Source organism: Spodoptera frugiperda, chromosome 7, assembly GCF_023101765.2.
Source record: "Spodoptera frugiperda isolate SF20-4 chromosome 7, AGI-APGP_CSIRO_Sfru_2.0, whole genome shotgun sequence".
NCBI classification, from domain to species: domain Eukaryota; kingdom Metazoa; phylum Arthropoda; class Insecta; order Lepidoptera; family Noctuidae; genus Spodoptera; species Spodoptera frugiperda.
Genome location: NC_064218.1, coordinates 2,260,590 through 2,284,816, shown reverse-complemented (window position 1 = coordinate 2,284,816; position 24,227 = coordinate 2,260,590). Strand labels below are relative to the sequence as shown.

General features: G+C 34.8%; 1 protein-coding gene across 3 annotated transcripts; it reads left to right on the top strand.

The window, feature by feature from the left end:
- The first annotated feature begins 12,468 nt into the window (after positions 1–12,468).
- On the top strand, positions 12,469–23,817 carry LOC118266388 (mitochondrial potassium channel ATP-binding subunit). Of its 3 annotated transcripts, XM_050694706.1 has the most exons (15): positions 12,477–12,659; positions 12,745–13,090; positions 13,556–13,711; positions 14,314–14,459; positions 14,675–14,750; positions 14,979–15,119; positions 15,471–15,655; positions 16,001–16,178; positions 16,735–16,854; positions 17,243–17,346; positions 17,878–18,052; positions 18,476–18,560; positions 20,853–20,946; positions 21,522–21,669; positions 22,066–23,817. In XM_050694706.1, the coding sequence occupies exons 1-15, from the start codon at positions 12,613–12,615 to the stop codon at positions 22,177–22,179; spliced, it is 2,115 nt and encodes a 704-aa protein (XP_050550663.1). In that variant the 5' UTR covers positions 12,477–12,612; the 3' UTR covers positions 22,180–23,817. The 3 variants fall into 3 exon arrangements, with proteins under 3 accessions (XP_050550664.1, XP_050550663.1, XP_050550662.1); XM_050694707.1 differs by lacking the exon at positions 18,476–18,560 and having other exon boundaries at positions 12,469–12,659; positions 20,768–20,946; XM_050694705.1 differs by lacking the exon at positions 20,853–20,946 and having other exon boundaries at positions 18,476–18,654.
- Positions 23,818–24,227: the final 410 nt, after the last annotated feature.

Below are 24,227 nucleotides of genomic sequence, written 5' to 3'. Positions count from 1 at the left end.
AATAGCCGGTTTATACTGAAGGGGTACTTGCTTTAACCGTTTTTTAAATTATTATTAAATGCACATGCTTAGGGGGATGAATAATACCATCTTTATTACTCTTTTTGTCTACCAACCACACAATTTTTCTTACAAAAAATCATCACGAGTTTTTTTACAAAAAACAAACACTACTTAAGAACAGCTCAAACCTACCTGCTAAAACACCACCAGCCAACACGAACCCCCCACTCAGAAACACCAGAGAATATCAAATACAAAAAGCACTCTAACAAAACCTAATCCAGAATCAGTTCAGCATACAAATAGCAATTTTTCTGAGCCTCATAATGCGTCCTAGCAAACAGTATTGTCAGAAGTTTCACAATATTATGTGGAGTGGTGTAATGCCGACACAAAGGCTCTCTCGGCTCGGTAAATAACGCTTTTGTTCTACGAAGCCAAATTTTGACAATCACTGGCTCACTCTCATATAGTTATACACACAGACTGGTTGCAAAGATTATGTAAGGGGTAGATGTGATGTTGTTTGATGGATGTTTTTGTTGATTGGAATATGACTGGTTGTTTTTCAGTATAGTTGGACTTAAAAGAAATATCAGTACCCTTAGTACAAGTTTACTTTACGTTTAATGTAATCAAAACGAGAGCACGTTCTCTTTCGCCTCTGATCGACCGGCTCGTAGGTATAAAGTTTATACTATAAACCAACCAATCATAGCGCTGAAAAGTGCTCTCGTTCGCATCTATTGTGGAAACTTTAAATTCTTACTATAAAACCTCAGTATTATATGTCAAAGGATTGATGAAATTTGAAGTTTGAATATTAAGGTTATCAGATAAGTCGAATCCAACTAGACCGCGATGTTGATTTGCTTAGCAGAGATAAAATTTTCACCCATTTTGTATGGAGCGTATGTAAAATTAGCATCACCTAGAAAACAAAATCTAAAACATCCGTCCTATCTGCAATTTTAAATCACCCCCCATAATCTATGTCGGCTTCCCCTGTGTGAGTGGGAGGGTGGCGAGGGAGGCAGGAGCTCTCGCCCGGTTCAATGTTGACAATTGATGGATATCTCTTGTCTTGAAAAGGCAGGATTAATGCTCTGTCTCGGGAGTACAATAGTGGCGATTCCTGAAGGATTACGCACTTGAAAGCGTGAAGACGAGCTCCAAAGAATGAGGAATGTTGACCGATGATGCCGGCTGGAGTATTTTTTATGGTGACGATTCTTTGCAATTTGATTTTCTTTGTGAAAATTGTTTTGGAGGAGTTTTTAGTTTTGTGGTGTTTGGGCTAAGTTGCTTGGTAATTTTTGCGCTGGTTAAAGAGTATTTTTAGTATGACTTTCTTCTATTATCGGTATTGTTTCAAATGTAAGGAGTTTATGACTTATTTTGGCAACGTAGTCTAAGTAGAAGAGCTACTATGTAAAGGTGATACGTTTTATTGAAACTTTATATCTATACCTACGTAGAAGAAAACATATTTTGTGTAAAGAAAATATTCCTTAAAGTTACTTAGGGTGCATTAATATTTAGACCAGTAATGTATACCTTATCATCTTCCATTTAAAGTTAAAATTAACAATCCAAAATTCTACCACCATTTTCGACACCAACACAACTAGTATCCACTGAAGAAATATCTCTCAATAATGTCTATAGCAAGTCAAATAACTTCAAAGGCTGCAAACAAAGACCCAAATCACGATTGGTCCGATGACAAGCCAACATTATCGTTGACATCGTTTATTGCTATATATATACAAATATGTTGTCTAGTCTCGGTATTTGTCCCTACAGCAGTACATTATTGACTCGTCCAATAAGCGTGCGATGTCCGCGCGCCTTTTATCAGCCATCTGCTAAGGGGATGTGGAGAGGGACTTTGTTTTAAGAATAGAAGTGATGTTAAATTATATTTATTTTCTGATATAGAGGCTACATAATAGCACGTCATCGAGTTCTAATTTAATAATAAGCTTGTGAACTGACTATTCTAAGAAGAAACACCAAAAGGGTCTCAGAGGTTGTAAAACTTTTCGTCTAAATTTAGGATAATCATGCAATGCTTTTGTGTTGGTGGTCGAGACAAGAATAGGTACGCCAATTTTAATGGACTTTAATGGCAGAAACGCAAATATCAAGTCTAGGTAAGTATGTCTCAATGCCCATTGTTAAGGAATTTTGTTGAACTTTGTTATGGGTTTTACGTGGGAACCTATTGCCCCTATATGATATTAGAGAGTCAAGATATTATAGACAAATATTTTAATTTCTTTTAAACTGATGGCTTTTAAACTTGTCTACAACGTTACCCCAGAGAACATATTAAAAACTAAACTAAACCAGAATCCCCGTTCATACTAACCTAACCCAAAGGTCTCCTTATCCTGCAAATTCCGTCGCGTGATTAAATGAGCCGCCGGCCATCGCGATATTGCCGGTCGCGACATGCGCCAACGTGGATTGCCTCCCTACTCGGACCCACTACAGTATGTGCGAAGCATCCTCCCCAGGAATCTTTGTTAGTGGTCAAATTGACAATATTTGTTGCTCATAACTATTTATATGGTGTTTTCTTACGTTCATAACGTGCTGTTTGGTATTTCTTGTCTTGTGTTTTGAGTAAGTTTGCGTGGTGAATGTGTGTTCTGTTGTGAAACAGATGAATTACTTTCATTATACACGAAGTCTGTGTTTCCTGCAAAATAAAACTACTCATAGGTACTCCATCGTCGTCCACATCATCGTTCACCACCAGAAAAGGTGGTGGCCAAACGCCATCCTATTTAGTATAAAAAACTATAGTTCTGTTGGTATCGATAGGTGTAACTTTACTTTAAACTCTTTTTAGGTATTTATTATGATATCACGTAGAAATTATTTAACTAGACGATGAAATAATGTTTTCTTTCTTACCCGGTTGTAGTATCATAGCTACATTATTTTTATTCAAATAAAATCTTCTAGTAAACAAGTAATTAAGTACCCTAACTACCAGATTCTCTCAACAACGCCTCAGTAAATCACATTTTCCCTGAAAATACGCAATCAGATCAACAAAACATAGAAGAAATATTCGTAGCTACATGTCTAAGTATAACTCCGGTAGCCATTTGGCCGGACTTAGGGTCCGGTGCTATTAACCCTCAAAATTCATTAGGTACGATCCCAATAGATTGCTTTGGGGAAAAACGTTTCTCCGGACGGCGTCGCCGGCAGTATAAATGTGTCAGGGCGTAAATATCTTAAAGGGAGGGAAATTATTATTCGTTTTCGGTAGGAATGTGAATAAGTACATTTTGTTTTTATCCTGTAGATACATTGTAAGTATATGAGAGCTTGGATAAAACATATTTTTATTTTTAATCGACCTTAAAAATGATGGAGGTTCTCATTTTCAAATGTAAATTATGTAGGTATAATTCATTATTATCTCACGATTGGAAGTAAAGCTTAAAAGGATGGGGGTTCTTAATTTAAACTCAGAATGATAAGAAGAAATAATTTTGTATTCTTGTTCTGCTAAAATTTAAACAGTGTCAGTAGTTTAAGGTTTCTAATAGGTAAATAATATTATTAGTAGCAATCATAAATAGGGTGAGTGATAAAATATATGCTTTATTACAGTCGGGCATGTTTTGCTACGTTTTCTAAAGTGTTTGTTACACTTAGACTGAGACTGCCACCTCAGTCACCGTAGCCTGAATAGCGCTAAAGGTAGACTGTCACCATTTTTAACAAGGCAGTCAAACTGTTAAACAATTTTGAAGTTAGATATAAAACTGGCAAATAAGAAACCGACACAGACAGGTAATCAAGTTTGAGTATATCTGCCATATAAACTTTCGCCCTCTATCCACCAGTATCAACAAATAATTTTTATTTAATAATTTTTGACAATACACGTTTTTCTACAAGTAATTATATCCTATTTCAGTATTTATCCTCTTAACTCATGAAGCACCTTGATTGAATCCAAGACTAATACGTATCTACATACTTACCTACAGGAGACAATGCCCACTGGAAGCTCACATTAAAATACGATTGTATATATGTAATAGGTAAGTCGTATATACACTGTATATACACAACAATACAAAGAAAAACCATCGCTCCTATCCTAACAAAACAGGTCATTTTCCAAAAAAAACCACTATCTGTTAACTCCAAAGAGGATTGTAAAGCTGCAAACATATAATGCGATATAATATAGTGAATAGCTCCGTATTTATATGAAGGCAAACATTTGTGACAAAGTAATACGGCCGATGTCGGCAGCGGTACATTTTTCAGAGTAACAAAGCGAATATTGGAGAGACTCCACAAAGGCCACGAGGCGGCGCTGGCATGCTAGTGCTGCGAGTTAAGTCGATGTTCAACAGTCGATAGATTTTTAAGTTGATCAGAATTTTTATTGTAAAATACTTAGACTATTACTTTATAGTATAAAATTGTAAAAGACTAGAGCCTTTACAAAGCTTGAATTTTTTCTCGAAACCTTAGCTGACTGCGAAAGTTTCTTATGAGTGGAATTTAGAATGTTTAAGAATATGGGTATAAAAAGCAGATTATGCTAATATTCCATCTAGAAAAGTAAGCTATCCAAATATATTATCACATCAACCACTGGATATAGGTAATTTAGTTCTTTAGCCTTTATACATACAAGGTCCAATGGACCTTGTATCTATGAAAAAGTTTTCAAATCAATCCCCAGTGTTTGTGTGTGTATTGTGTCTATCATTTATTCACACAGAACATTCTGGTATTCTGAGCTTCAGTTAGTATCTAGAAGATAAATAGTATCTCAGCTTCTGGCATATTTTTAAATAATTCTTCACTTCATTACATCATCTTCATCAAAGACAAAAAAAAGCGCACTGATCCTTAAAACAATCTAAGTATCGATAACTCCACCCCACCCCTAGAGACTGACTCAGCTCCCTCCCGAGTGCCTCATAGTTACATACGTAGGTGTAATTGTTGGTAAGTACATTTTTCTTTGAGGTTACTCTCTATTAAAGGCTCAAAGTGAAATGGGACGCAATGGTTCCTACCTCAAAGGTGTACCAAAGTCCCAAAGGTCGGCCAACCTTAATTGTTGCTCAATTATTATGAATTTCATACGAGGTTAAGTCAAAGGGCTGAGTGGAAATTATGGCTGGGCTGCTTCTCGTGTGGGTGTGACCATGGAATGGGTTTAGGAATGTGTGTGTTCCAGGTCTATTTATAGACGTGGAACGTAGTATTGTGTTTAGTTTTGTTTTCTGATGATTTACAGAAAAATGTTTATAGTTAAGAGTAGGTAATTTCAATGGTTTTATCTTTGGTCTTGTTGTAACAAGTAATGGGGCAATCTCCAAAACGAACTTATAAGGTATAAGTGCGATCGGTCTGGTACTTTTCAGATATAAATATTTAATGGTAATCATATATCTCATTGGAAATAACAAAAAAAGAAACTATTTGAATATCATTATACGCCCGTTTTGGAGATAAACCCAAATACGCTTAATACGATGCCTCAAGTTTAGGTCTCATTAATTTTAAAAACACAAGACAGAATTGCTTGCTTTAAACCAAACCTACGACGACCTAGAAAAGCTACGACGAAGCATAAAACAAACATTACCAAAAAAAAAAAAAAATTCTCAACACAATAAAACTCTTGAGAAACTCATAAAACTCCAAATCATAACGTAATTATTTACAAAACATCTGTCAGTTTACTTGCGAGCCCTTGCACAATAATTAGTTTTCTCATAGTAAAAACCCATCATAATCTCGAGCATGATGAACAGTTGCTTACCCTAGTGTAAATATTTACCGAGCATCACATGTCCGCCTTGATTTTGTATCGTAAATCTCTTTAAAGGTTGTCTTTCGATAAAATGTAGGTGTTATGACGTCATAGGTACTGTTGACAGTTAAAATCAATATGGCTTTAATAGAGATTTAAAATTACATCCTAGATAGATATTCTCAAAATGGGTTAGGAATAATATTTTCTGCTTTAAATATTGTTTAAGATAAAAATGATATTTATTACCAATTTGGCTATTTTGTCTATAATTATGTCTATAGTATAACTTTAGGCTTTAAATAGGTTCTCCGTTGGCCACTAGTCACTTATGGAATTAATATTTAAGTACAAACAAACTTTATTTTAGTACTAGGTGATACTCCTTAATACATCAGCTACTCACCAATAAAATTCGCGTCAGAATTAGTCTATCCATTTCAGAGGTTAGACAGAACAAATAGATAAAAACTGTAAAAAAATATTATTTTGGTATTGTATGTATGTATATTCATATGAATATAGTAACAACATATACTCCTATTTTATTTATTAGTTTAAAAGTCTAATCTAGAAAATGCAGGATAGAGTAGGTGATATTTTTTTTCCATTGTATTCTTATTCTGCTAAAACCGCCATACTTAGTTCTCTAAAAACAGCGCCATAACCCTTTATTGCTTAATTCATAACAAGTGAACAACAAACAGACCAATCCATAAACAATAAAACTTCTATTCTGTTTATATCATAACCAATACTTAGCATTACGAGCGAGAACGCCATCTGTCGGCAGATCCGAACACCCAACGAGTACCAACTTACTAAAACACTTCTACTTCTAAAATGCAAGCGATTTTCAACTTTCAGTAGTTGTGTTAAGGGTGGTGGTAGGTTTGTGGAGGTGATAAAATATGTTTGTCAAATATTAAAGTCAAAATGTAGAGATGAATCGCGGGTGGCCATACCAGCTGCGATGACACCAGTGGGCGCTAAAATGTTTAGTCGATACAGAAATAATGAGGAATATGTTTAGCAGTACACGAATTGTGACGGTGTGATGAAAAGGTCAGTAAAAACTAATAATAGGTAGGTAACTTTGTAAAAGAAGATTCAGAGAAGATCAATTAATACATAAATCCTAATGCGCCTATTTTATATGGTCATCAAGTGTACCAAATGTCAGACACATCGGACATCAGAAGTTAAATGCTAAAATAAATATAGGTAAGTGCTACATTCATAAGATTGAAAACCTCACTTTACTGAAGAAAAAAACTATAATAATTTTGAGTCACAAAAATTATCGCAAAAAATAAAATAAATTATTTATCACTACATCACTCCAAAATTTTACTCCTAATAAATCACGAACAGTGCGGTAATAAAATCAAAACCAGCAACATTTTACCGCCCCCCGCAACCTCCAAACAGCGGTGCAAGAAGTAAATCCAGTATGATCCGATTCATTAAACACTTGCACGGAACAAGTGGCCTAATACGATTATATTCATTGCTCGCTATCACACGTGGTAGCTAAGCGAAATTATTAGCATTTTATTTCTTTCAAAACATATGGAAATTTCCACAAAACTGAATAAATATTTTACTTTTGTGAAAGACACATGTCTTTGTCGCTACCCCGGCTTTCCCCGTGGGTGTTCCGTACGAGCTGACTAACTGCCGCTCTCAGAGACATTTAATGATTACTTAAACTATTCCTTAGTAACAATTTTGTATTGAAAACAATTGCTAAGGACTTGGTTAAGTAACCATTAAATGACTCTGAGTATGGTGGTTAAATAACTTAGGTAAGAAGTTACCCACAGCTGACATTATACAGCTGTCTTTAGTTTTATGGAGTTACTGAGATTTAAGATCGATATGGGTTATAAGTTTTGGCTTGTAGGGACTACATACATTGTGCTTAGCAGAGACTAGACAATAGGGCTTACTAATCAACCTGAACCTATTAAAACTGCGATCTTCAACCTGGCTCTTTATTTATTTCTTTTTGTTTTTTGAGTGGAAAGAATCATTCAATTCCTTCTCCCGCCTTGGATTGGACGAGGTGAGAGTGTCATACTCTTACTGCCTAAAACCACCCCGATCCTACTCCTGCTTTTCAAGCCGGAGCCCCGGTAACCCGCTAGGCAGTCCGCAGCTCCTGGGCCCCATAGCGTGAAGATATATAGCAAACCTCTCTTCCATATGCCAGTTGCCGACTGCCACGGGCTGTTCATATTTGTACTGTCACATACACGTGCTCGACGAAATTATTATAATTGTATTTCATTAAACAAATCTACATGTTACCAACCATCCACGGGTATTTGGTACTGACTAAACAATTTTCTTTTGTAAAGAATAATAATGAAAGGAAAAAAACTGATTAAATAATGAACGGTAACGTGTAAACCAAGTTTATTTAGTCTTATGGAAAATTACTCGTTAATTTCTTTTTTAAACGTTGCCTGGCGTTAGTATTTTTAGAATCGGAAAAAGGTAAGTAACATTTAAATAAACAAAATATAAATAAATTAATAATACCTATAATCAAAAGTCAAATAAACGAATGAAAGGTTATTTTTTCAAGTATCTAACTACTACATTGGTCAGTACCACTATGGGCGCCATTAGTAACGATTTTTAATCGAAAAATATTTAAAATTCTAAGATCGAATAGGTAATGTAAACGAATGATAAAATAGACAAAATTATTTATTTATTTATGCAACTAATAAAAGCGTAATAATCCCACGCGAATTCAAAATATCACGCCCCGACCATTTAGGGGTTAATAAAGGGTCCAAACGATCGGGTATTTTGTCAGACAGACAATAAATTAAGGTATTAGTAGTTATTGAACATTATTGATATTTGCCCGCAGGCTGGTAGCTGCGACAGATGGATGAGCTATTAAATTATTGTGATAGCTTAGATAGCATAGATTAGACAAATCGGTTCAAGTTGACTGTTGTGATTAGGCTGGTAGGTCATTTATGTTGTTTATTATGTTGAGTTGGTTAAAGCAAAGTGTGGTGAAGGCATGGTACCTACTTATAAAGATTATAAAGACCTATATATAGGTACTCTTACAAAGACATTGTTCTCGATGGGTTTTGCATTGCGTAATATACCTGAATCATTTATGAGAAATAAATGTCTTAAGCCGTAATCATTTCCCAACCCGTGCTTAGCGCAGAGTTTAAGGTAAGCTGTTTTAATGCAGAAGAGGCCTTAGTCCAGAAAAATGGACTGCCATGGACTTCAGAATAAGTTTCTCAGAAAAACTGGCTCCCAGGAGTCACATGGGGGAAAATCATCCAGTGACGTCTCCCGCTTTGGGTGAGGCGTGAGGTAGTGTCATACCCTTACTGACTAAAAACCAACCCGTGCCTTCACCTGCTTTGAGCCGAAGCCCCGGTAACCTGTAACGTTATCCGCAGCTCCGGTAGTTTTAGTATCAGGATCTAAAATTATTGTCATTTTAAAATACTTAATTTAATTTATAAGTGATTTATTTGTTTACTGAGATTTACTGATTTGCGGTCATTAGATGTTATTGTGGTCAGTGTGGGAATCGAACGATGATTAATATCGTCTATTATTATGAGAATTTGAGGGGTAAACTGACCGCGCCGGTCAGTGACTATAGAAGTTTTCAAGGATTTAGAGATTTTGTCAAATCATTAATGGGACTTGCCTTGTTGGGAGAGTGCGAAGCCAAACAAGAGACGATCTCCAATCTATTCCTTTTTAAAAAGCCTGCAACGCACCTATGACTCCTCTGGTGTTCCCATGGGCAGCGCTGATCGCTTACCATCAGGGGCATCAGGTGACCCGTCTGCTTCCTTGCTTTATCTTCCATAAAAAATGAGGTCTTGGGTTCGTTTCTTAAGTCAGGCAAAGATTTTCAATAAATGTTAGTGGCATGTCTTAGATCCCATAAATGAATTTTCTTATGTCTGAAAAATTGTGAAACCTTTAACATTGCTTTAATTAGGATACTTACAATTTTTTTTTAAATGTGTATCTCGATGGAATGGCGTAGTACAATATTATAGCAGTGATGCTACTAAGTCTACCGACGGCGGCGTGCGGTGTCGACGCACGGACGGCAGAAGCCGACGGGCGGATGTCGGAACAAGAAAATATATTTTGAATATCTCAATCTTAAGAACATAATATGAACTGTTATAAAAATTTTGATAATAAGCTTATTTTATTGATGTTCTTGGAAGTATAATTTATTTCATTGGCTAATGTCAAGTAAAAGATAACGTTTAATATTGATGTGTTTACAATATTACACCCAAACTTCTGTAGAATTAGAAATTAGACAAAAAATATTTGATAGATTTAATATCTATCAAATATTTTTTTATTGGAAAATACACACGAGACCATTTTAAGATTGAGACCTAAAAAATTTGCTGAGCCTACTGGCACCTAACTACGAATACATATCGTTTTTTTCTGATTCTAATCTTTGGAATTCTATTCATAAGAAGATACATATTTTCTTCTTACGACCACGACCACAGTAGGTATAATATCTTATGATATCTAAAACATGATTGATATACAATCCTACAAACCGTGTCAGATGTCAACAAAGAAAAAATATTAAAACCTATAACATAATAAAAATTATCCTACCACTCAAAATGAAATTATCAACAATCAAATTCTCCAAACAACTTTAAATGGCATAAAATCAAATGAAAACGAGCGATACACAAATAATACGCGTTTTGTGCGGACCACTTGTGTTAAACAATAGGTTATATTGGCGCCAAAACCGGGGCGCGTTCCCGCCACTTGACCATCTGTGATTTTTTTTTATTCAACGCAATGATCGCACTGCGTTCTGTTTTAAGCATAAAGGAAAATACTTTTTGAACTTTATTCTTTGGTGGATTTTTGTATGAACATCTTTGGTTAAGAACTGTGAAGAGCATAAAATACACTACTTAGATAAGTACGGACTCTTACAGCCGTACTCAGAGTCATTTAATGGTTACTTAACCCAGTCCTTAGTAAGTGTTTGCGAAACAAAATCATTATTAAGGAATAGTTTAAGTAATCATTAAATATCTTTGAGTGCGGCAGTTAATACTTATTTTCTATACCTATTAGAATGTATAACTTGAAAACCAAAAGTACTGAAGGACTATTTACCTAACGTCCAAGAAGAAGACTTTAAATGAATTGATACGTTATCACAATAAGACTAGCGGAACAAAGTGGAGGTATGTATGTCGCCCAAGATCGAAAAAGATGGCGAATGCATATCAATCACATTTACCTACTTACAGCCTTACTAAGTAATGGGATCAAGATAGCCTGGGACAATCCAGTGCTTGATCCATTCATGACCCCTACAAGAGAGAAGGTGCTAAAATCTTCAGAGCTAGCATGTGGTTGGAGATCCTAATGTAGGTAAAAGGTCTAGGTTTATTAAAAAGAGTGCTGCTAGGTACTACTACTACCACCTACTACTGCTACTAGTAAGTTGTCATCTCTAATATTACCACAAGGTTACCAAACAGTTGATACGTTCTAATTACTCGAAAGCACAATTAAACAACCACCCATTACTCCCGAACAGAATTCGTTTCCATGCAACTTTGCAAGTTATTAAACAGCAACAATGAATTCAAACAAATTAAACATTAGTTAATGTGGAATGCGTTTTATTGTCAGCACTTTAGTGAATTTCAATGGTGAAGGGGGCCGGGGATTATAGTGGCGGGTGCAGGAAGGGGGCGCTGTGATCGCGGCTCGTCAGGGGTGAAATTTGTAACTGTGGTCAATTGGTGTGTGGAATAGTTTTATTTTATTCGTGTTGTGATGGGATTGCTTTATCTCGATTTAAATTATTTTTGAATTTCTTTATTGTTCGTGGCATGGCATAATATTTTTTTTGACAAGGTAAGCAGGTGCTTACCTTGTCAAAAAATAAGTAGTAGGTACTTACTTACTTACTTACTTACAGTATCTAAGTAAAACAAAATATCGATAAAAGAGATTTTTCATTCTCTTTTTAAGGGGGGAAAATCATCCAATGCCTTCTCCCGCCTTGGGCGAGGCTCTCGCCTCGCCAATGCCAGACTTTTACTGACTAAAAACCATACGTTCCTACTCCTGCTTTTCTAGCCGGAGCCCCGGTAAACCCGCTAGGCAGTCCGCAGCTCCAGGGGTACCTACCATAAGAAAATTAATAAGTAAGAACAAATACTTAGGTATTCTTATGAAGGTAGAAGTTTCCAGCTTCAATTTGAACCATCTTGCAATCGTATTTCTTTCGTCCCAATTTAATTCCTGAACATTAATTCATTCTGGCTTTCTTGCCGATAGCAAAGGATTACTTTGTTGACAAACAACAGACATCCACGCTCTTTGTGCTGCCATCTGTTACACAAATATTGCAACTTATTTGACAGCTGTAATGTGCATGCTGCGTGAAATGGAACTACAATGCTTCGTTCAAAAATACAAAAGCTATGGATATTGTAAAGGATAGAATCCATTGCATTTCCATAATTTGTGTTTGTGAAAAAAGTGTTATTATATCATGCAGCTTTTTTAAACTTTGAATTATTAGTTTAATTATTTAATCGTTATTATTTCTGAACTCAAACGATTACGTCATTGTCACGACAATGACATTGATAAAAGATTGAGGTTATCAAATCAATTTTCAGGAAATAATCTACATAATCTTGATAATTAAGAATAAAATTATGTGTAATTAAGTGTTTGCCTCGTAGAATATTAAGTGTAATTTTATAAAAATGTGGCAACTGCTGCAAACGAGCTCTTGTCAGCTTGTTAGACAAAGGTAAATATTCGTGATCTTGTACTAATGAATACTAATAAATAAACATGAATATACACTGAATACTAACATAAACCATTCTTTACAGACTGCTAACAGCTAAAAGCAATGTATATTTTACGAATCTTATGAAAAATAAGCCGTCAAATGTCGTAAAACGATATTTTTCGGAGGTCAAAACTTCGTCGGAGAAAAATGCGAAGCCGGGGTTGTTGCTGCTCTGTAGTCCTTGGAAGTTGTGTACCGGGGTCAGTTTAGCGTTGGGGGCTCGTTATTTCCTTAGCAACGGTCCTGCTTACTGCAAGGCGCACACAGTTCCTTCTAGGGTTATACAAAGGAGGCCGAATGTTGAGGAAGACAATGCCAAGTTTGACTGGGATAAATTCCTCTCTTATTTACAACCTCATAAATGGCTTTTAATAGCTGCTGTAGGGGTAAGTAAACACTGCTTAAGTAGTTGTTTTTAATTGTGAATTATTGTTGCAGTGTTGAGTTCAAATTTAAAGTCTAAACTCTTATTTAAAAAAAACCTTAATAGTTTTATCTGTAGTGTGTTTTCTTGTGTTTGTGTGAATATGAACATGGCAATAATCCATATATTGTATTATGTAAAAAAAAAAATAGTGATTCAGTGATTTACTACTAGCTGTTGACTGCAACTTCTTCCATTTAAAATAATGTCTTCTGACAGAATTTGAGTTTTTCCTAAAATAAAAATAGACTAAGTTACTTCTTATATCAGCTATTTACCAATAAAAGTTGAGTCAAAATTGGTCCAGCCACTACAGAGATTAGCTGGATCAAACAGACAGACTACAAAAAATTTAAAAAATGACTGATACCTAATATAAAATTTTCCCGTATCAATTTCTAATTGATTAAATGTTTATCTCTTCCAGTCAGCATTAGTGGTGGCATTCTTCAATGTGTACATACCAGCCGTGTTAGGAGAAGTTGTGAATGTATTGGCAAACCAGAGGTCGAATCCTACGGCAGACTTCATGGACAACATCAGAGTGCCCGCGCTCAAACTGGTTGCCCTGTACATTGGTCAGGTAAAGATTTATTTTTAATTTGTTATATATGTTTGAATTCACCAATCTACATTGAGTAAGCCTGGAGCAACAGTTTCGAGTTACACAGGGACTATTCATCATGAGCAGTGTGCACTCGAAACTAGTAGAGCTTCTCTCCATTAATTTATGTGATTTTTTAGGTAATGTAGTTAATAGCTTAGTTGTTAAAAAAATCTTACATAACACATTTGTATGTGTGCAATAAACTCTGTAATAATTATACTCGTTACATGACTGCTTAAGTCAATAGAACACAACACATAAATACAACCACTCTCCAACAAGGTATTCTCATGAAATTTTATAATATGCAACATCAATCCTTTTATGACCCCAAGGCAAGAGGTGCAGTCACTATTCACAATTTGTGTTATAAGGCCCATGTAATTAGGGGTGAGCCTATTGTCATATAATGGGCAAGATTCCAGGCTTCATGCTACTACTGAGAAATTTTCAAAAAGCCGAAAAGAGCCCAATGTTTCTTTATCCTACCCGTGAATTGAAACCGATGCTCCTTGTCCGGCAGTTGCACTTTCGACCCATCGATCAACGAGGCAGTCATATATTTCATAATATTTCAGGCAATATTCACATTCATGTACATCCACCTGCTATCACAAGTGGGGGAGAGAGTGGCTGCGCAGATGAAGCAGGAGCTCTTTGAGTCCATACTGAGGCAGGACATCGCATTCTTTGACCAGGAGAGGACCGGCGAGCTTGTCAATAGGTATGTATTGGATTCTCAACTTTATATCAATATAATTAAGTCGAAAATACAATGTATTTGACAGATTGGAGTTAGTGTAAATCTAAATGTTAAAGTACAGTCAATTAGTTTGAGGCATAACCCACCTTAACCCCTTACTGCATGAATTTCTAAAAGTTGTTTATAAATATTTATAGTTAAAATATATTATTATACCTATATATTCTGCATTTCAGGTTAACAGTAGATGTCCAAGATTTCAAGAGTTCCTTCAAACAAACTATTTCTGGTGGACTCAGAGCTACTACACAGGTTAGTTTAATTAATACTAAATAACTAAATTGATCACAGACAAAACGAAGTGCATTAATAACTACTGAGAATTTTGTAACATTAAAAAACTGAGCACTACTTTAAACTTAAACTTTATAATTTTATCTATGACATATTTCATTTCTAGGGGACTCACTGTTAATGAAATCAGCCAATCCAAACACACACTTATTACCCACACAATAAAGACGCAAATTAAATTTCCAGGTGGTCGGTTCTTCAGTCAGTCTGCTGGTGATATCACCGCAGTTAACAGGACTCACACTACTGTGCGTGCCTTCAGTAGTCATTGGAGGCACATTCATTGGGTCCTTGCTTAGGAAGCTCTCGAGAGAGGCGCAGTCGCAGGTTAGTGAATACTTGGTATATTTAGATATAAGACTTAGTTTTGAAATATAATTATATAGAAATGTTACTATTATAGCAAGCTATATTTCGACCTTTTAATGGTATAAGCAGGTAAACGAACAGACGGGTCACCTGATGGTAAGCAATCGCCCATGGACACTCGAAATTGCACGAATTGGTCGTTGCGTGGCAGCCAGCGCGCTAACCATGCAGTCAAATAATATAATATGACAAAACTTAAAAAAAGTCAGTATTACACTCGCCAACGCACGCGCTGCAGTTTCTGCTTAAGACAAAACATAATAAGTTTTTATGTACTTTTTAATTTATTATTATTAATAATAATTACAGATAGAAAAATCTACTCTCGTAGCGGAGGAGGCGATAGCGAATATGCGCACTGTGCGTGCGTTTGCAGGCGAGGAGAACGAAGCGCAGCTGTTTGCGCAGGAGTGCAAGGCGGCTGCTGAACTTAGTATGGAGTTAGGATTGGGTATCGGACTGTTCCAAGCTGGAACTAATTTGTTCCTCAATGGGTTAGTATTAGTCTAAATTAATTGATGTACTTAATAAGGATTTCTCACGTGAAATATAAGAAAAAAAAATATATGCTAGCTTGAAGTTACAAAAGGGACTCATATTCATGAGCAATAGTTTTGATAGCAAAAAAAAGTTTAGCTTTCTTAGTACAATCGACAAATTTTACTTTTAACCAAACATAAGCATGATTTTGGAATAAATATTGAATATTTTGTTTAATTTTGTACGAGATAATATTGTAAAGTGAGAAATTATATAATGTATAATTTGTGGAATAAGTTAATGTTTTATACAGATTTTTACTTATTTTCTAATCTTACACATTTAATTTTCTCTTCCAGCATGGTCCTAGGTACAATGTTCATGGGTGGGCACTTGATGGCGTCTGGCCAGATGTCTGCCGGTGACGTCATGGCGTTCCTGGTCAACGCACAGACTGTACAACGATCTGTAGCACAACTGTCCTTGTTATTCGGGTCTGTCGTCAAAGGACTCAGCGCTGGAGGACGCGTGTTCGAGGTTAGATCTTATGTTTATTGGTTTAAGGTTTAATTTTGTTTGTGTATGATTGTTGGTTGGAAGTTTGTGCCGAAAAGAATCAGCGTTGGAGTGCGCGTGTTCGAAGTTAGATCTTATGGTTATTCGGTTTAAGGTTTAATTTTGTTTGTGGATGTTTGTTGATTGGAGGTTATGTTAAGTTATTGTTGACAATAATAAGGATGATGTAAATTATAAGCCCAGGTTTCCTCACGATTTTTGCCTTCATATTGATGTTGACACAATTCGCATAGACTTGACATAATTTTCAGTTCTGTGCGAATTATGTCAAGGTTGCCACTTAATTGTCTATTTTGGCCAGGCTAGTTTGTCAGGGTCTAAATAATTTGAATTGGTACACCACATTGGTAATACACCAGACAAAATCAAAACTTACAATTTCTGGTGTCGAAGCTAGATTCTGAGTCGATACCAAGATCTCTCCCTCAGCGGGTCTAGATCTCATGAGGTTTCAAAGTCAAAGCATTTATTTGAATGTATCCTCATATTTCATAACCATTAATCGTTACAATTCCAGTACATCAACAAGAAGCCAGTGATGGACAGCTCTGGTTCGAAGGTGATCCGGTACCACGAGTTCCACGGAGACATTGAGTTCAAGGACGTCAGCTTCTCATACCCTAGCAGACCAGAAGCGGTGGGTTTTACATTTATTTATACATCTTTATATCAAGTTGTATTCGAAATATGACTGAAAAACTTTCATATATTGATAACGATTCTAATAATAATATTAGACAGGTATTTTGTATAAGAACAAAATACTTAGAAAAATCTAATAAAAGTTTAGGAGTAGGAGCAAATACGTCATTTCTACGTATAAAACGTATCTAGAAGTGACGTCATGCGACATTTCGAATCAATATATCTTCGAAAGTATTTGTTTCCGTAAGCAAATAAAAAATACGTTTCTAATATTTTAAAATGGTCTACAAAATGGACATTAAAATTAAAAATAATCTAATAATACAACATATAAAAAGATGCAGTATATAACTAAAATATACATTTAATTTTATTTACAGACAGTATTGAAGAACTTCAACCTGAAGATACCGGCGGGTAAGACCGTGGCCATCGTCGGCACGTCTGGCAACGGCAAGTCTACGATAGCTTGTCTGTTGGAGAGGTAATTATTAATCTTTTTCTTATTTTATAAAATATGGTACTTTAGTTAGTATACTAGAATTGTGTGTTGTGGGAGCAATTACACATGTATTACAGATTTCACAACTCTATAAAAATACACAATTTGTATATATTCAGCTTAGAACTTAATCACATTTTCTCTTTATTTGAATCCTATTTATATAGTGCCTGCAGTGCTAGCCTATAAGAAATTGTAATACTTTCGTAGATATGGCAATTTCACTTTTTAAATGTTAGTATATACAATTGTTGGTTGGCCAGAAATAATAATTAACAAAAAATACTTATGTGTGGTAATCAAACCCGTGTCATATTGTAGAGCAGCTAGTTGCCTAACCCTCAAAAGGTCAGTATCGCACTAGTAACTCCTGTGGTGTTGCAGGTGTCCATATGCGGCGCTGATTGCTTACCATCACTCGATCCTTCTGATCGTTTGCCGACCTATCCCGTAAAAATACTACAAAACAATATTGAATACTAAAAAATAAAAATAAATGTCTGTATCTTCCAGGTTCTACGACGTAGACGCAGGCCAGGTGACAATAGACGGTGTAGACGTGCGGGAGATGGACTGCAAGTGGCTGAGGGGCCGAGCCCTGGGCATCATCAGCCAGGAGCCCGTACTCTTCGCCACCACCGTCAAGGAGAACATCCGATACGGACGACCTGAGGCCAGCGATGAGGATGTAAGTAGATAAGTACATTAGTGTGCTTTTCTACCAGAGATGTGCTATGCTATGTTGGTTATAGATTAGCACTGGTAGAAACGGACTCAGCTATGTTTTTTAAGGAAAGATGCGTGCTTTGGACCAACTATGCATATGCTATGATTGTGTGCTATGGATGGCTTCCCTTTTATCAATAAATCGCATACTCGACCTGCGCATCTTACTCGCACAACAACATTTAGGATACTACTTTACTATAAAATGTTTTGTGATTTAAATTGCAAGTTGGGTTTCAACGAGGCTTCTTTCCCAGCAATTGTATTTGCTAGCACTAGACTGACAAAACGGTATAGCAATATAATACTTATTACTTTTTATTTAAAATATACTTTTAATTATAATTTCACTAAGCACTAACAATATCTACCCCTTTTCAAACAGGTATACAGAGCCGCCCAAACAGCGAACGCTCACGACTTCATAGTTGGCTTTCCCAACGGGTACGATACGCTAGTGGGGGAGCGAGGTATGTCTCTCAGTGGGGGACAGAAACAGAGGATAGCCATCGCTAGAGCCGTGCTCAAGAACCCACCTGTACTCATATTGGATGAGGCTACAAGGTACTGTACGAATCATCTATAATATAAAAATAAGTCGGGTTTTCCTTCCTGACGCTATATCTCCGAACTAAACTCCGCTATATCGCTGAACGCGATGAAAATTACAAGAAAAAATTAAGAGAAAGTAGGAAAACAAGGAAAATCATTGGTGGTGAAACGGAGTTCGCCAGGTTTGCTAGTATTATTATATATATTTTTATCTAAATTTGTTCAAATAAGAGCTCTTGTTGTGGTTTGAAACTTGTCGAGATACCTCGAACAGTTTCGTGGTAAGCCGTACATTGTAACTAATTTAGTTTTAAATTTCTTATTACGTTATTGATTTGAAAAAGTCAAAATTATTTATTTCAAATAGACTGAAGAAGGCACATTTGAATGTGAAAGCAAATATTGCAATACTAGCTTTTGCCCGCGACTTCGTTCGCGTGGAATAGTGACTTCCGGCAAATTTTTGGTTTTAACCACATAGTTCCCATAGCTATAGGCTGATGATGATGATGATGATGATGAGTTCCCGATCTCGCGGGATCTTTTCAAAAATGAGACGTGGAAGATATTCCAGGGAACTCTTCAAAACCGTCAACATAATCAGCTCTGCGTTTGAAGTTAATAGATGTATACTCACTTAGGGCATTGAAAAAATAGTTTAAAAACGGACTTTAACTAAAGAAATATTATAATCTTTCCGAACGTAAGATGAAAACTAACTTAAAACTAAAGAAAGCTACGAATTACGAATTTATAACAATTAAAAAAGAAATTATATTAGAACCTATCCTTTATGCTATAATAACCAAGCTTAAACTAAATAATTTAAAAGAAACGACTTAAATCTAATCTAATTAATTTATAAATTAGACTTACAATTTTATTAAAAAAACTAACTACAGTAACTACTAATAATCGATATCAAACTAAACCTACGTTAAAAAGTTTAACCAGAAAACCAGGAAAACCCAACAAATAAACTTATTAATTGACAAATACAACGAAACCAATTTAGAATATACGAAACAGCAGGACCACTACAGACAAATAATCATACGACTGATAATACACATTTTCTACAATAGTACCGTGAAAGCGCTCGGCCGATACCCAACCAAATAATTGTAACAAAACCATAGCGCAATCTATTTCGATCCCAACGCCATCTATCGAGGATAAAGACAACTTGGATTATTTATGTATACTCCGTTCGGGCATTTTCTTTGTACTAAAAGTTTAATTATATTGATATAATTTTTTTCATACCTTTTTACTATTTGTTAACTTTTTTTCGATGAATTAAAACAATAACATGAACCGAAGTCGTGTAACGATCGACATAGAATTATCTATACTCCGTTAGAGCGTTTTCTTTGTACTAAAAGTTGTATTATGTTATATTTTTCATTGCTTTTTACTATTTTGTAAAAACAAATTTCCAATGAATTAAAACAATAACATGAACTGAACAATTGTAATTACACCATTGCGCGATCAACGCCATCTATCTACGGAGTATAGGAACAGCCCCATTGTTCAATTCCGTACTATAAGTACGAAATTGAACAATAGATGGCGCTGTATGTCCGGAATAAATTTATTTTTTATTTTATTTTATTTTATTTTTATTTTATTTTTTTATTTATTTTATTTTTTTTTTTTTTTTATTTTTGTTTTATTTTTATTTTGATTTTTATTTTATTTTTTTTTATTTTTATTTTATTTTTATTTTATTTTTATTTTATTTTTAGCTGTATTTTTATTTTATTTTTATTTTATTTTTATTTTATTTTTAATTTTTATTTTATTTTTACATTAGTTTTATTTTATTAGCTTTACATTATTTTTATTTTATTTTTATTTGGAAATTTTATTTTTATTACTGGGATGTTCTAAAGTTTTATCTTGTTATTTTACCTTTATTTTAGTTTTATTTTATTCGTATTTTAGTTGGGTTTCAACGATTTTACTTTTATTCTAATTGTATTTGCTATTTTATTTGACTGACGAATTATTTTTATTTTATTTTTAGACAATTTATTTTATACTTATAACCTTTTATTTAAAATATACTTTTGATTAAAATTTCACTAATTTCTAACAATATCTACCCCTTTCAAACCAGGTATACAGAGCCGCTCAAACAGCGAACGCTCACGACTTCATAGTAGGCTTCCCCAACGGGTACGATACGCTAGTGGGGGAGCGAGGGATGTCCCTCAGCGGGGGACAGAAACAGAGGATAGCCATCGCTAGAGCCGTGCTCAAGAACCCACCCGTACTCATATTGGATGAGGCTACAAGGTACTGTACGAATCATCTATAATATAAAAATAAGTCGGGTTTTCCTTCCTGACGCTATATCTCCGAACTAAACTCCGCTATATCGCTGAACGCGATGAAAATTACAAGAAAAAATTAAGAGAAAGTAGGAAAACAAGGAAAATCATTGGTGGCGAAACGGAGTTCGCCTGGTTTGCTAGTATTATTATATATATAATATCTGTCGTAAGATAATCTAAATTTGTTCAAATGAGACCTCTCGTCGTGGCTTGAAACTAGTCGAGGTATCTCGAACAGTTTCGTGACTAAGATATTTATTCTAATGTATTTGGTTTTAAATGACTTATTTCGTTATGAATCTTATTCGAAAAAGCCAAAATTATTTATTTTAAATAGACTGGAGAAGGCACTTTTGAATGTGAAAGCAAATATTACAATATAAAGAAAACAAAACGTCTGTGTGTCGGTCAGTTCTCTAGTGAAGCTATTGCAATCACAATACTGCCTTTTAGACTTTAGACTAATTTCGACCTTATAATTATTTAATAATAAAGTTCAAAATCAAATAAATTTAATAAGATTTCTCAATGTTCCAGTGCCCTGGACTCGGCGAGCGAGAAAGTAGTACAAACAGCGCTAGAGACGGCGGCTAAAGGTCGCACCGTACTCGTCATCGCGCACCGACTGTCCACTGTGATGAATGCAGACCTTATTGTCGTGTTGAACAAGGGAAATATTGTGGAGGTAATGTTATTGTTATTGTGGTAACATACTGTATATTACAATATATACATTATTGTACAATCCGGTCATTTTGACCCATTTTTTAAGAGAGGTTCTCGATTCCTATTAGGTCTAGGATTTATGTCAAAGTTACCCCAGTGGATCAAAATAACCTAAATGTACGTCTTTTGCACCGTAACGCCGGTTGCGGAGAAAACCTATTGTTATAAATGGAACTCAAAACCGAAATCATTACTGAAAATAGTTCAATAAGACTTTGTCCGCTTCAACAACCGAACCTAAGATCTCTTGTTTATGCAAATCACAACACCTCATTACCTCTAAATATCAATCAATACATTTTTCTAAGACAAGTTTCCAGTTCTCATATTAACCAACCAATAATTTATTTCACAGATGGGCACCCACGCTCAATTGAAGAAGCAAAAAGGTTTCTACTGGAACCTCATCAAGCAGCAGGATCAGTCGGCTGAAGCTAACACGGCTGGTATGGCTAGCATGGCTTTATGAGAGCATTTTGACGTACAATCTACCAATAAATAAGAGCAATTGAATTTGACACTTAAGGTACTGGTAATAAAGTGTATTATTTTGTAGATACTCTAGTAATCAGTTAGAAACCGGAGCAATTGAATTTGACACTTAAGGTACTGGTAGTAAAGTATATTATTATGTAGATACTCCGGTATTCAGACAATCCTAAAGGTGTTTGTTTTGGTGCCTCTTGCTTTGTTAGTTTATGGCCTGAGTCTGAGGTGTAGGGTTTGTAGGACCCACGACACTGGAGAAAATTCTATCATGAAGCTTCTAGACAGCAGAAAAAATATCAATAAACTAGATTGTGTGAGGAATTATGTAAAGGAAAAACATTGTGATGTGATGAGCCGACACTTAGTGACTTATGATATAAAGTAAAAAGGATATATTTATATTACATATTTATTATTGCACGTAGTTTTAAAAATACACTATACGCAGTAATGAACAAAAACCTGCTTAATACTGTGAATTAGAGTACTCAATAAATTAGTCCATAGTTAGTTGAATATTTCAATGAAATACTTAATTTTTAGACGGTAAATGGAACTGTTACACCTTTATAAACCTTATTTCGTGACCGATGACAGCTGTCAAAAGTGACAGTTGACAGATGTAAGTGACGTTACTATTCTTATTTCGATAAAAATATAATCCGGCCGTCTCAAATTGCTTATGTCTTCACAATACTACGAATAATATAATTGCTATCCTGTATAGTCTGAGGGCTTAGTACGAGTTTGTATTGTGTTTAACAAAATCGACGCGTTACCCTGTTCTGTGATATGATTGGCTGCTACAATAAACCAACCAATCAGAGCGCCGAATGCGGTAGCGTTTGTATACAACGCACTTGTGTTGCTACCAATAGTAGGTAGATTAAGAACTAATAGCTCAATTTAGCTATCTTTTTTAAATATTAGTTATTTAATTGTATACAAGTGTATACTGTTTAGTCCTGATTTTTATAACAAATGGCTACCTATAAGTGCTAGTGATTAGTTTTAAGGGTAATAATTTATTTACTTGTTTTATTTTGATTATAAAATTCTCAGTAACATCACAGAATCTAGGAAAGTTATGATTAAGTTCAAAGTAACGATAGATTTATTGTAATGTTCAAATGATAAAGGTGAATATTGATCTAATTGTATCTATGACAATACGCTTATGGTGGGTCACAATTCAAATTGTACAATACATCACACATACATAGTTTCCTCAGTCAAAAATAAATTATTTCGACTGTTCAATACAATAAAATGTACAAAAATAATCACACTTTCATTCATAGATTTGATGGTCAACATAATTTTCCAAATTTTCTAGAAACGAGTCTGCTATTTGACATAAAAATTTGAAGACGTCATAACGAACTATTTCATACAAAATAACGTTTTTGACGCTTATTAGTTTACTGTAAAACGACTTATTTAGATTCCGTGCTGTTACTGCGAATTTTCACAAAGATATTATTTTGTGAATCACAAATGTAATGTATATGGTGTGTATTAATTTTTCAGGTTATTTTTTAGTAATAAAAGTAAACAATTTATTTATTTACATAGCAAAATGTATTAAAGTGTCCTTACATTGATTGATGAATTCCACTTCCACAATAAAATGAACGAAACCGTAGGCTAAACGTAGTTGTTAATAATTTTGTAATTACAGTCGACTCTCGATGTTTCTTCTCAGAGTAATCCGTTAGGAAATGCCGACTTCATCAATTTTTTTATATAATAATCTGTTTTGTAGCTTATTAACAAAAAAAAAAAAACGTTTCATTCATAATTCAAACCTTCGATAATTCGAACCTTTCGGTAATTCGAAGTTATCACGAGGTCCCTACAAAATCTCTTTATATTTGGAACTAAATCAATACATTTTTATACACTTGGTAATTCGAATGAAAAAGTTATGATCACTACATAACCAAATGACTTGTTAATTCGAACTTATCCGCGTCAAACTTTCAATAATTCGAAGTTGTAGAGACAAACAAGAGAAAATCTCTGAAT